Source organism: Vespula vulgaris, chromosome 2, assembly GCF_905475345.1.
Source record: "Vespula vulgaris chromosome 2, iyVesVulg1.1, whole genome shotgun sequence".
Classification (NCBI taxonomy): Eukaryota; Metazoa; Arthropoda; class Insecta; order Hymenoptera; family Vespidae; genus Vespula; species Vespula vulgaris.
Window position 1 is genome coordinate 18,791,257 of NC_066587.1, and position 14,689 is coordinate 18,805,945.

At 40.4% G+C, this 14,689-nt stretch overlaps 1 protein-coding gene across 1 annotated transcript in view; it reads right to left on the reverse strand.

The window, feature by feature from the left end:
- The window catches only part of LOC127061541 (protein rhomboid), a 232,769-nt gene that overhangs the window by 7,629 nt on the left and 210,451 nt on the right, over positions 1–14,689 (reverse strand). The window contains exons 8-9 of the mRNA XM_050988563.1: positions 10,108–10,220; positions 2,262–2,417 (exon numbers count right to left, since the gene is read on the reverse strand). Of these exons, the coding sequence (XP_050844520.1) occupies positions 2,262–2,417; positions 10,108–10,220 (269 nt within the window). The remainder of the gene's footprint in view (positions 1–2,261; positions 2,418–10,107; positions 10,221–14,689) is intronic.

A 14,689-nucleotide genomic window follows, 5' to 3' on the forward strand; every position in this document is an offset into this window, starting at 1 on the left:
TAATCGAGAGGCCAAAAAGCTTTTCGCTCTGTTTGACTATACGCTCTCGTTCTCGTTCTCGTTCTCTCTCTCTCTCTCTCTCTCTCTTTCTCTTTCGGGTATTCTCATTGTCGGTGCTTTTCATCAAGCGAGAGAACTGGCGCGGCGCACCGCCTACGGTGCCACCGATCGCGACGGTCATCGTCTATCTTTTAATTAAAACTTCCGAATAGTGCCGAGCCTCGCGCTTTCCGCTTTTGTTTCCACCCATTTGACCCTTTCTCTCGTCCCTTCCATTGAAATCGGCCCGATAGAGGATACCGATGCTGGACGCCGACACGAGACTCATGCGAACGAATGTATTTTTAAGCTTCTAACGATCAGTTATTTATTTTCGACGTATAAAAATAAACTATCGCTTTTCCCATCGATATATATATATATATATACGTACACATATATATTTTTTTTCCTTTAATATAAGGCGCTTGGAAGATTTCAACTTTTATCGCTTAATCCGTCGAAGCGATTTAAAATGAAACTTATATTCGACGAGAATGTCTAAAAGTGGGATTAATTGGATAATCGATATCGTTGTCGATTAAGTACATCGTAAGGAGATTACGTCGATTAAGCGTCGTACAACTTGCGTACCATCCTCGAAAGGACAAGCTGATTTCGTTATCGGACGACGGGCTAAATCCAATTTGAAGTTTCGTTGGTAAAAAGATGAACGAACAAAGGTTTGCGAATTTACGTTGATCGCAATGTCGGTGGAAACGCGCTACTCTTACACCCGGTGTCTATCTTTTAATTAAAACTTTCCAATCGCGATCGGTATGCTCTACAAGCTGCTTTCCTCCATTTCTTCTTTCCTTTATTTATCTCGTTCTAACTGGACTCTGGATTAACGACAAGGCGATAAGCATTGCGGGGCGCGCGCGCGCGCGCGAGAGAGAGAGAGAGAGAACGCGCGCGTTTACGAAATGTTTGGAAACGGCGGATTAAATGAATTAAACGTAAACATATTATTACGCTCTAGGTACTTCGTTATAAATGTGTATTTTAATAGGATACTATAAATAAACGAAATTATTCGTAATTTCTCGCGATATCCAGTACATCTATCCATTTACATTTATAACTCAACGTTTCCAATAATTATTTTTATTTCACGTCGGGATACCCTGTCACCGGTAAAAGATTTTATATATAAGGTATTACCGAACTAATATCATAAATGTCAGAACCAATCGCGACCAAAACGATGATTTTAGCAACGGTCGGAGAAAATCCGAGCCAGCTATCTTTTAATTAAAACTTCCGCGGACTCGCCACTAATTTCCTGCTCTACTTTTTCGCTTCCATCACGTGCACGTTCTGCTCGTGAACTCGCTGCGTACCAGTCGTAGGACAATCGACATTGTTGTTTCAGACTTTCAACCGTAGTATCCATCACTCGGAGAAGAATCGCTGACAGTAGACAAGAAAAAGAACTAAAGAAAGCTTGATTAACGAGAAACATTTCCTATGATTTAGTGGAATCTCTATAGAGAGCGCGAGAGCAAGAAAAAAAATTCCGCAAAGAATCGATATCATTTCCCAAGTCGATTAATCCGACGGATTAAATTTGTCCCAGAAATAAATCAAGCGTATATTTTGCGACGTACCGGTATCCCTCGCGTTGGCGCGATGACAGCAAGGATTTTGCATCCTGTACGATAAACGATATAAAAATAAAACTAAAAAAAGAAAGGAAAATAAAGAAAAACGAGCTGCCCAATGAAAATATTTCAATTAACGTTACGCGTATCACTCGCGGCCCGACCTCTATATGCCCGATCGCGCTCATTGATGATATATTTATAACGAGCATTTTGATATAAATTTTAATTGAAAACGTGCACGACATTGAATAAAATTATCACGAGAATAAAACGTGCTCTCGCGAAAGTAACCGACTGTTTCTTTCGGGCGTCTCTTCGAATCGAATATATCGCGAAATTAAATTTCAACGTTGTCTAAATCACTTCGTGCTCGAAGAAGTTTCGGCGAATCTTCTCGACGGATGTCAAAAGTTTCTATCGGAGTAAAAGCAACGTTTTCCCGTTGGAGAAGAAAATGGGTGGGGGAGAGAGAGAGAGAGAGGGAGGAAGAGAGCGAAGGGAGAGATAAGGAGGTAGGGTGAATCACCGTGAATGTCCTGGCGGACCAAGTGGAGGAGAAAGGGAAGATCGTGGTTCACTGGCTTTCGGCCGATCCCGCGATACTACTTCACTTACCGATGACGAAGATGCCGATAAGTCGAACTATGCCAAACTCCATATTGTTGTAGTTTAGAAGAACGTTGGCGAGGTGGGCCGCTAGAAGAGCATAAACGCCGCCGCTCGCTCCAACCAGATAGACTTCGGCGTCGAACACCGAGGTACCCAGGGAACCTGCAGACAGTCGAGCAAGGTATAACTTAGTTGAAAGTACCTTTAGTTTAAGCACGCTGTTTTGCGAGTCGACGCGGTCGCTTCGCCCCAGTCGAACTTCCTTAACCCGCTGGTACTTTCGAAAGACAGAAAATTGTAAAGGGAATTTACTTGGTTCTCTTCTTTCGCAACCCGACACCTGACATAACTATTTCCTTTTAAGACTTTAAATTAGATATTATAGTTTTACGTAGTTCTAAGAACTTGTCGAACAACTTGCGAATCGATCCTTCTTATACATATACATACACACATATATATGTGCATGTATACATATATATAGGTTGTGGAGCGATATCAAAGAAAGATAATAAGAGCTTCATTTTTATACCATTTTTCTTTTTTCTTTGCGCGAAGGGAAGAGAGATGATTTATTTCTCTTTTACCGATAGTTTTTACGTAGATTCTTATGTAGCCTCGAAATTTAGATCCATCCTACCTTTTTCTCTCCCTCTCCCTGTCTCTCTCTCTACCTCCCTCAACGTTACTTCTCGAGCTCGTCCATCCGAGAGCTGCCTAACTAGGATTGACTTGGTTTTCGAGATATTGGTTTAAGACGACCAAGTTTCGAGAAGGCAAATAAATTAAATTACGCGAGCGTCCGTCCATACTCGCGATTCGATTAAATTGAGTGACTGAATGTACGTACATATAAATTGACCGATTGATTTTCACTCGAACGTTCTTTATAATTCGATATAGGTACTTTTCCCGTTTAATTAAGTAATAAAAAGAAATCGAATAAAGTAAAGTCGACGAGGCGGTATTTATTGGATAAGGAAAAGAAGTCGCATTCGCGATGATGATAGAGAAGTAAAAATCCTCTAATAAACTCGAGTAACTCGACGTTGCCCAGCTCCTCCGTCTCGTCAACCCTCCTTTTTCTCTCTCTCTCCCTTTCTCGATTTTCCCTCTTTCTCCGGGATTATGAAATTCATTTGAATCCTCGTTAGGTGCGCCTTTGCCTTTAGCGCCAAGAAGGAAAGAAAGGATGAAAAGAAGAAAAGGGAAGTGGGTCGGTGCAAAGTACCGGCCTGGTGCGACGACGCGAACTAATATTTCAACGACCTACTCCCGACTTGTACGACTTTTACATGCACGTTTCCCGTAGTCCTCGCTTACTTCTTACAGCCGTGTTCTTTATGAACAACTACGTATATATACTCTACTAATGTTCCTTTAGAAAATCCTACGAGAGATCTGTCGACGATTTTAAAATAAAGACAAATTGTCGGGGAATGTTAAGATCGATGGAACGAGGACAATGTCGTGTCCCATTAGATTCGATCTTAATGCTTCAAAACATTGCACCGAACTGGACTCGACTGAAAATAACAAAATACTATTATAACGGCGGACACATTCGCGTTCTTGAAACGAAACGAAGTTTAACGAGGTAGCGACTTCCGCGGTAGTAGTTCCGGATACAACGTATCCGGGCTACGACGATGCGAGCAACAGGTGCAGCGGATCGTGTGCCACTGTCGGAATCGATTGTATAAAAAAAAAAAGGAAAAAATAAGAAAAGGGGAAAAAGAAAAAAAGAAAGAAAAAAGGGAAGGGAAAAGGAAAGAAGGGAGGAGGGGAAGGTAGCACGAAAGCGGTCAAACGCATATATTTCGATGATCTCTCTAAAGGGGTTCGTAAACATAGGCGTTTGAGAGCTTCTTTGATTATTTCGAAATTTCAAATTAAATTGAACTATCTTGTTGATTTTTCTCTTTCTCTTCGATATAGCCACGGGGAGTCCCTTAGGAGAGAATACGCGATCGTAAAAATTTATGCTCTCCTTCTATTTTTTCTTTTCTTTTTTTTTTTAAGAAGAGAGAAAAAGAGAAATAGAAAGAGAAAAAAGCGGATAATAAGGAAAAGAGATGAAGATTGCGATCCGAGGTATATATGATGAGAAAATTGAACGCGCATAGCTTATCTCGGTGTAAAGGCGCGAGCTACCGTGCACGAGGGGAAGCGAAAAGGGAAAAAGAAAGTAGCAGGCACGCGAGGAGAAGGTACGATGAGAAAACGAAGTCGAGTTGAAGAGGAACGTTGGCGCGGTCGAAGGAACGAACGAAAGAAAAATATCTATCTATCTACATACATATATATATATATATATATATATATATATCATACACGTATCATACATACATATACGTGTATCCTTGCAGGATATTATTCGACATAAAGTAGGAAGGAGAGGTGATCGGAAGGCGGACTTCTAAGCGAACCATGATCGAGAGAAACTTCTCTCTCTCTTCTCCCTTTCCAGCTGAATATTTCACGAAATATTTTTACATGAATTACATTCGATTTTCGAGGGGAAAACGCGGAAATTCGTTTCTCGAATAATATCGAGGTAAAAAGAAGATAGCGAGCGCAGCGAAGAAAGTGTGCGTGAGGGTGTATTCGCAAAAGATGAAGAGAGAGAGAGAAGAAAGGACGTAGACGATCATCGAAGGAGATATCGCGAGGAAAGAAAAATTCTAAAGAAATGCGAAACGAGGAGGTACGATGTATCTCGAGTCTCTAGACTATGTACAACCGAGAAAATTGAGCGTGTAGTTAGAAGTCGGTGAGTGCAAGTAGTACAACGATGCATCCGTAAAGAGGAGTATGGCGTGAAGCTCGTGTATCATGGAGAGGAAAGGGAAAGAGAGAAAGAGAGAGAGAGAGAGAGGATAGGGCCTCTCTTTCCTATTTCCGTACATCGACCGCCATTACGTGTTCGTCCTGGCGCGACGCGAGGCGAAATTCTAAGCTGCATCGTTCTCGTGCAAACGGTGTACGATGTGCCCGGGTGAGCGAGGGAGAAACGTAGTTGGATGGATAGACGAATGTATGGGGGAGAGAGAGAGAGAGAGAGAAAGAGGGAGCGCAAGGGAAGGACGAGTCTCGACGTCGTTACGTCGTTACCGGCGGATCGAGGCTACGGCACGATGCACCGTGAATACTGTCCACTGCTAGCCATGGTTGCTTACTATTCCTGTATTTTCTCCACGCTTCTCTCCGGGGACCCTTCGTGTCTCTGCGAATCGCCTGCGTGTCACCATCGCGAAAGAAACAGTACCAACGTGTTACGGCAGACGCTATTTTCGCTTTACACAATACGTTCGCAGCGAGTCAACATTATCCCGCTTCTTCGTTACTCCTTTTTTTGCCCCCAATGAAACAGGTAAATGGAGTAGGTACTTACTTGGTTGTAACGAGCGATAAATCGATTGATAAATCGTTGATAGAATCTACGGTTAGAGTAATATGCTTTTTATAAATTTGATTTTTTACTTGATATAAAAATCGCGCACATATACGCGCGGTACGTCGGTGAGAATATCCAATCGATGCGGATAGATCGATGGTCTTTTAAGAAGAAAACGAAAAAAAAGGTAAAAAAAAAAAAAAAAAGAAAAATATTGGAAAATGTAGGGTTATGGGATTGCGATGCTATCTCTCGCTTTCATTCGTGACACGAAGCTCCCTTAATTCCCGCTCGATAAATGTATGTAATCCACGATGGGAATCCAGCGTCCCTTATCAAGCAGACGTTTGCAGTCGGTTTAAAATATGCTACGCGCGGTACGCGTAGGATAAAACGCTTTTCCCTTTTTGTCTCTTTGTAACGACAGTTCGATTTTGGCTATACTTTGAAAACTACATACGCGGGCCGAAATCGAGATACGAACGCACAAAAAAATACAGTTCGAGCCCCCGAAAGTGTTGGAAAAGTGAGTGGATTTGCTGCGGTATCGCCGAAAAATATTCGCTCTCAAATCGAACTCCGATCGAACTCGATCCCTGCCGTGTCGTTATTACGTTACACACCCTTCCTCTTTTGTCGCGTCGGCTATTGAATTATTTCAACATTATCATCGATGAATCATTTCCTCCCTTTTTCGTCCGACTTTTTTCCCCGCCTTTCTTTTCCTTCCGCCGTTCTTCATTACGAGCCTTTTTCTACCATTATCGCGACGGCAAAGGAGAACTCGCACTCCGTCGTTTTTTCTTGTTTGTTTTCCCTGCGTTTTTTCTCTTTTTCTTTTCGGTTTTATTTTTAAAGCAGAACGCGCGTACGAGCCGCATTTACGCGTCGTTGCTTCACATCCTTTACAATTCTTGGTTTATCAGTTGGCGCATCTCGCTATCTCACTCGTCGATAGAGCTAGAGAGAGATAGATAGAAAGAGAAAGAGATAGATAGGCAGAGAGAGAGAGAGAGAGAGAGAGAGAGAGAATCGGCCTCCATCCGGCTCTTTTATCTTTTCGCGCTCTCTTTCCCTCTCTTCTTTTTGCATCGAACCTTTTTCCTATCGTAGACGCGATCGTCCGTAGCAATGTTCTCGGTTTCCCGCACGAAACGCGAGCGCAAACGTGTAACGTGCAAAGTTTCCACGGTTCGAATGATTCTCCCTTCGCCGTTCCTCCTTTCTCACCAACACGCGAGTTTAATATCCTTTTGGTGCTCGAAATGCCCTCGACATTTTTTCGATGGAAATATTAAACCAGACAGAAGGAAAGGGAAAAATGTCGGGGCATCGATGGAATACAAAAGCGAGTTTGAATCCCGAAGCATACGATTGAAATTGTTGCGTCCTCTCCTCTCCCTTTCGATTTTATTTTACTATCGTCCCTTACCGTTAGCTTTCTTTTCTTTTTCTTTTTTCTTCGTAAAGAAAAAACGACGTTACTTCTCGACCGTGATAAGTTTTCAAAATTACGTTGCAACGTAGTCGATTAAAGCGTTGTATCCAGTTACGATCGGTTGATATACACGTACCACCTATACGTACGTACACAAACGCGCACACGCACGAAACGAAAAAGAGGGTAAAAAGGAAAAAGCGGAATAAAAAGCTAATTTAAATGGAGGCGAAAGCAAAGAGACACTTCCAAGCACATACATTTTTGACAAATTCCCAGTGGATACTGAATACGTATGTATCTATCGTTCACAAACGGTGAATCGAAGGTAATTACATGAAAGTTGTAGGAACACGATTTGAACGTATCCACGTCGGTATCGGAGCGCAATTAATACTTTCGAGCAATGGCCATTCATATTTCAGTCGTTCATTTCGTACCGAATAGCTACCTTCGCGTTATACGTAAACGTTTCACAATAGAGCTCTGGCGTACCGAATTATCAAGTAGAAATGGTCGGCCTATGCACGGTCGAGTAGTAGAAGCGATAACGAGCGCGACGGCAGTGGTCCACGAGCGAATATCTCCGACGAACACGCGACCGATCGAACGCGAATTGCCTCTTTTCTATCCCTTCCCTTCCTAGCCCTTCTCGTAATATCCCTCTCAATGTTCCGACGTCGCGTCGAACGAATCGAGTGACCACTTTGCTGAATTTACAAAATCCTGTTATCACGAAATAAGCGTTATTTCACGGATTATATTATTATAAATGGTCTCGGGTGGAACGGAAAGCGCGCTCTATCACGAATACACATAAAATACGCACGTAATGCACAGTAGAGAGACATGTACGTAGGCCGATCGATACGTTTACTTCGACGCGAGTAAATTTATGGAATATGCGTCGCGTCTCTCTAATCGTGAATTACTGCGAAGGAAGAGAGAAGAATGTAATTCCTTGACGAGTTTAACGTTTTGCTTAACGTTTGCGAGAAAGGGAAGAGGACGATGAGAGAGAATCGGATCGTAAAGAACGAAACCTAAAGGACAAAGGTACGTACGTACACGTTCCGGTAAGAAAGCTAATCGATAAACGTCGATTAATCAAACATTCTGGTATTGTCTTCAAGGCCGTTCTTCTGGCAGACTCGGCGCTTCCTTTCCGACGACGAATAGAAAATGCGAGATATTTAGGAGAAGAGACGGAAAAGTAGGAAAAAAAAAAATAGAGAAAGAAGAGAGAAAGAAACAAAAGGAGAAAAAAGAAACGAAAGAGGAAAAAGCTACGCGAAGTATAGAAAGAAGAAATTCAAAGTGATGGAAGGGTTGAAACGCGTAGCAAGGATAGGGGAATAGCGACGGCGAGGGAAACAACGTGGAAGATATAGAGAAGGCTTGTGGAGGGTAGATGTCGTTGCACTTGCGTCACAGCAATCGCATTACATCGTCGCGACCGCGATGCATACGAAGTAATCTTGTCGCGGTGGCCCCAGACAAGCTGTCGCCCTTTCTGAAGAGAGGGGAGAGAAACAGAGACCAAAGACAATATTTACCATGTTTACGAAACTAGCGTTTCAAATTGCAAATATCGATTCCACGAATTAATTATAATTAATAAGGAAAAATTGATTAAATAAAATAGATGTACGAATGGAAGAAGCAAAATCGCCTTATATAATGGTCATAAAGGATATAATAGAAATAACGGGATAGAACCGAACGAAAAGAGAAAAAAAATACGCGCTCTTTAATATCCGAAAGATTTTAATATTTTAACAATAGAGACCCATTTCGAAAATGTTTGGACTAAGATATCGCATCGAACGATCGTCCCGTTGAAATGTCCATTTATCGTCTCTATTAGATTTTGATATTCGCCCACGCCAAGTCCTTGAAATATCTATTCGTTTAATGGATTTTTTACCGGATTAAATTTATTCGCGATAATGGAAGCAAATTCGAAAAGCGCGAGCAAGGGAAATATCGTTTTTAATACGCAATCGTCGACAAGTAGAAAAGGTAGTGCCGTAACGCATATCGAGTAAATCGGTTAACGATTTCTCTAATAACAGACTCGGCATTATCTAAAACGACAAGGCGATAAGCCGATCGTTTCGTTCCTAAAGTTTTACCCTTCGTCTTTACCCTTGAACATTCCTGCCTTTTCCCGGGAACGTCCAATGTCTACTCTCGAATCTCCCGGTCAGGTTTATTATTCATGTGCCCTATTTTGCAACGTTTTACTTTCATGACTGCTAATAACCAGGGATCTGCGTCTAATCGAATTTATGCAAATGGCAATTAGGTGTACACGAATATACATATAGACGACGAGAGAGCAGGACCACGTTACTGTCTCTTCGTGTAGAGAGAGAGAGAGAGAGAGAGAGAGAGAGAGAGAGAGAGAGAGAGAGAGAGAGAGATGGGACAGGAGGAAGAAGAGATGGTGGAGGAGGAGATGGAGGAAGAGGAGGAGGAGGAGGAGGTGTACCACCTCTGCTGAAAATCCCGAAACAGGGTCGGGCACGAAATAGAGAGTATGAAACGGTCGTGTCGCAGTGAACACAATAGTGCGTTTACCTAAATGTACACCTATATGTATGTAAAAGAAAGAGAGAAAGAGAGAGAGAGAGAGAGAGAGAGAGAGAGAGAGAAAATTGTTCTTTCGGGAAACGCACGCGATGCTATTCCATAATTAATATAATTACAAATAATGCAAACTTAAATCAACACACTATACTGACGCTTGAAACAAATGTTATTCTCCAATTACAAGGCCTTCTAATTAACGCGGTGTTATTTTGAAATTAATATACCGCGGCATGGTATGAATACGCGTTCTTTCGTTATTGGAATAAAGAGAGAGATAGATATATAGATAAATAAATAAAGAGAGAAGGAAAAAGAAAGAAATTGATGAAAAAATTGAACAAGCACAGAGGGAGAGAGAGAGGTATTAAATTAATAGAGAATATAATTATTGTCGCGATATATAATCATAATTATTAACTTACCAGCCAGGACTCCAGCCATATATACTGCGGCGATCCTCAAACTTCCGTGTACCATCTCGAGTGGAAGTCCCACGATTACTTGCACTCCCAGATTAAACAACAGGTGAAGCCATCTAAAAAAATTTCAACGCATTAGAGAGAGGCTGCTTTCCTCTTATTTGTTTTATCCTTTAGTTTATTATTTTTTCTGCATAAGGAAAAGGAGGAGATTGACCAACAATAACGATGTCAACCATAATTTTAATAATATCACGGAGTGGCACGCGTTTTTGAACGCTTTCAAAGGAGAATGAAGAAAAGTAGAAGAGAGTGAGTTGGAGAGAAAAAAAGGAATAGAATAGTGTACACATAGTAAGATTACGAGACGGAAATGAGGAAGCTGAAAAATAAGTACCGGAAAAGATGAGATAGAGAGACAGAGGCAGAGGGACAGACGGAGGGAGAGAGAGAGAGAGAGAGAGAGAGAAAGAGAGAGAGAAAAGATGGTGGATGGGTAAAGTGGCCGACTTTGCGGTGTTTTTCTCTATGTTAGACGAGAAAAATGAAAACAGAGCTAGGAACATTTAGCAAAAAGATGTCAAGGGGTCGTACATTAGCCCCAGGGAAGATTAAAAGAGTTACCGCTTGACACGGAAGAAGGATTAAGGTGGATGAAAGAATTAAAAGGCGACGCTTTTGCGGAACGAGACAACGCGATAAACGAGATGTAATATACTTTTTTCGCACTCCGAAAGCGGAGATCTTCAATTTCTTAGCGATAGTCGACAAGATACCCTTGCTCATCATCCTCGTTTGCCGTCGTTAGAGCATACATATGTATGTGTTCGTGTGTCTATAAAGGATGGCTCATTTAAATGAGAATACTCGAACATTTCACCCTGAAAAATGACGATACTTTAAGGATTAAGTATAGTAATGGAGAAAAGAATAACTCTCTAAAGTATAATATAATTTATATCTATGTCTAAAGATATATACGCACGCATACACACACGCACATATTTATAATTTTATAAAATATCGAAGATGGAATAAAACAGAAATTAAAAAAGGGAAAAAAAACGAAAAAAAAAAAAAAAGAGGAAAAAGCACTCACGATCGATTGATTTTATTTCAGAATTTTAGTGAAGCAATATGCTTGCACCGATTATAGAAGCATTGATTTATCGAATCAATTAAATCATATTCGGATAGACGTATTTTCTTTCCGAGGGACGTTTATAGCGTTAAATCATTTTATAAAACTCAACTCGACTTGGCGTATCTTAGGTAGATACATTCGAAACGATTGCAATGGTAAAAGAGAGAAGTATAAAATGAATAGGGAATGTAGTCGTCAAGCGGACGAAGATAGAAAACAGAGAGAGTAGTGAAAAGTTGAAAGGGCGACGCCGTTAGTCCGAGGTTCAGTCAGACGAACCGTGTCTATCGAGCGAGAGAACGAAAAGTGGATAGTGGCTTGGAAACGCGTGAGAGGAAAATCCGAGCAATTATGCATCTTATCTCGCGAGTGAGCTAGAGAAAGTTTCTTTCCCAAGAGAACGAGAGAGAAAGAGAGAGAGAGAGAGAGAGAGAGAGAGAGAGAGAGAGAGAGAGAGAGAGAGAGAGAGAGAGAGAGAGAGAGAGAGAGTTGGATATGTAGAAGAGATCCTAACTACTTATCCGGCATGTCGTACACTCGGGAGCGTGGAAAATCACAAAGATCTACTATACCATGCATATTCTCGTCTTACTATCGAATACTCGAATGAAATTCGTCAGAAATGAATAAAATTCAACGAGAATAAATTTCGATTATTTCCAACTACTAAATTTTGATAGAACGAAATTCTAAATAATTCACGAACGCATTACGTAAATCGATATTAAATATTAGTCATTTATTTGTAACATTATTACGCCATTTATTCTATATATCGTTTCAATTTGATACTGATTTCGCTACTTTAAAATTACTTTGTATTCATGGAGATTTTACATAGTAATAAATACAAGAGAGCATGTGAAAGTATAAAAGAAGTAAGTGTCGAAGCAATTTGCAAAGTTACAGAGAAAATTCTTTCGTTCGTATACTTTTACTTCGACTAATTCAAACGTGTAATTACTTTCAGTAACCACTGGTACGACGGCTACTACCTTCTTCTTTCTAAATTCAATCGCATGGTTGACTTTCGATGTGCAACTTGTTAGAAGTTTTCCAACCTTTTTCTCATTTTTTTTATCTTTTACGGAAAATGAAAATAAAGTTTATTCCTAGGATCCAGTTGAAAATACAGATCTCTACTTTTTCTTTCTTCCTTTCTCTCTCTCTCTCTCTCCCTCTCTTTCTCTCTTTCTGTTTCTCTCAAAGTCCGTTTGTTGAAACGAGGCCCTAGGAAATAGGCAATTTGCATTGGCTATGAGTTTAAAGTGTAGTGTCGCTGCTATTTGTAAAATGCGGTCAACGAGAAAGCAATCACTCTTAAGGTCTCTCGTCGTTTCCCAATTGAATCGAACTTTCTTCTTTCTTGCGAGATTTTTCATCGTAGCAGAAGCCAAGTATACTTTCAATAATATGACTTCATATAAAATAAAATGGACTTTGAATAAATCAAACAATTATAATTTTATCGTTAACGAAGGAATTCATACGTTCAATTGATATCGGGATAATCTAGATTTGCAAACAAAATGCGCTAGGGAAATCGGAAAAATTTAGTTCGTCATATTTTATTAAAGGAAACAGAAAAAAAAAGAGAAAAGTATGGAGACTCTACAAATTCCGAATCGATTCGACGAAGGTACGCAATCGTTGAAATGGAGCGCGCGCGCACGAAAAAAGGCAACGTTAAATCGCTCGAGCGTCGCGTGCTACCCGTGAAAATGGTCGCATACACCGTCCATCCATTATCGCGCAAATAAATCGGTAATCATATGAAACTCAAAGTCCGCTCGAACGCGTTCAACGAGCGCGTCCGAACGAACATACGATCCTCATAGATTACGCACTGGTTAATTTTACTTTTAGAGGAACAAATCGTTTACCTGCGCAAAATATCCGATATCTTTTATTTTTTATCGCTCTTGCAATCAATCGTCGCTGAAGAATTTTATGTTTCGATTTTAATATACCTCATACAGCCGATTAATTTCTTTAAGCGTACTCACAAATTCGAAACATTTCATTCGCTCGAAAAAAAAAGAAATAAAAATAAAAGATTTATACGCTTTGAAAAAGCGTCTCTATATTTCTTATACGTATATTCATATCGCGACGAAAGAACCAGCTTTCGTTAGTCTCATTTACGAGCTTACCGCAACTTATAGTTGGTATTAATACTCTGACTTTCTTTATAGATGATAGATTATACCTAAGTATTATATACTCAAATACGATCTTACATAATATATGAGTACGCGTCTCTCTTTCTCTCGTTTAGGAATACTCACTCGCGTACCAATGATACATACGCGTGCATAATATATCTATCGAGCAAACGAGGTATTATCATTTATTTCATTTGGCTCGGGCTAAAATTTAATCGTTAATTCATGCGGAATTACGCGTCGGATCATAATAAAAGTCTAGCTTGGAGCACAATTTATCAACAATTAATGTAAATAAGCGACTACCGGAAAATGGTGCGGATTAAGGGAAGAAAAAGAAAAGAAAAAAGAAACGAAAACAGAAGGACGGGCGGCCGGGGGTATAAGAAGGGTCGCCCACTTTCCATGAAATAATTTTACCAGTTCGAAGACGTCCAAGATATATCGGTATCGATTTGTAGTAACTACGCAATCGTCGAAATGGAGCGTGGCAAGAAGGGTCGGACCGATGTTACCGATTCCTCCCTTTCTTTGGTCATCCCCATATAATATAAATGTATATATATAGTACCCCTGTATATTACATAGTATATAAACAAAGTAAACGAGAACGTAAAATAGTAAGGGAATGGTAATGCGATCGATAGAAAAAAATCATCATTTATTTTCATATCGACGATGTCGATCGGTTTTAAATTCAGGGAATTTGGGATAACTCGCGTTGGAGAACAACGCGACTGCTCCGGCTATTAATTAACGTCCAATTAAAATGTAATCGACGTAGTCGATCGAGAATCTTCGCGTGACTCGAACGCGTTTGTTCTCGATGCCCTCGTGAATTTTCTCGAGTTACCCTCGACATTGAAATCAGCCTAATCCTGACATTTAAAGTAATTAGAAAATGAAGATATTCGAGGAGAAATAGATTGTAGGAATTATGTTACTTTCTCTCGAATTTATCGGTTATACGTTCTGCGTGATACGATCGAGGTCGGAGATATTACGTAACCGAATTGGAGAGAGATTTTTAGAAATCCGATCGGATCGAATATGAGATAAACAAAGCTTTGTCGAAAGTTTGTATCGACGGTCCGAAGAGTCAAGTGGCCTAGGCGAATTTAATCGCACGCAACGATAATTAATTAAGGTATCGAAAACTTTCCATTCGTCGAACAACGCTCGAGTTTTCGATATCGATGTATTTTCGACGTATGCGCGGACTCGAATCGAAAAGTGCGAATCGGATATCGTCTGCCCATTAACTTTTTTCCTCGTA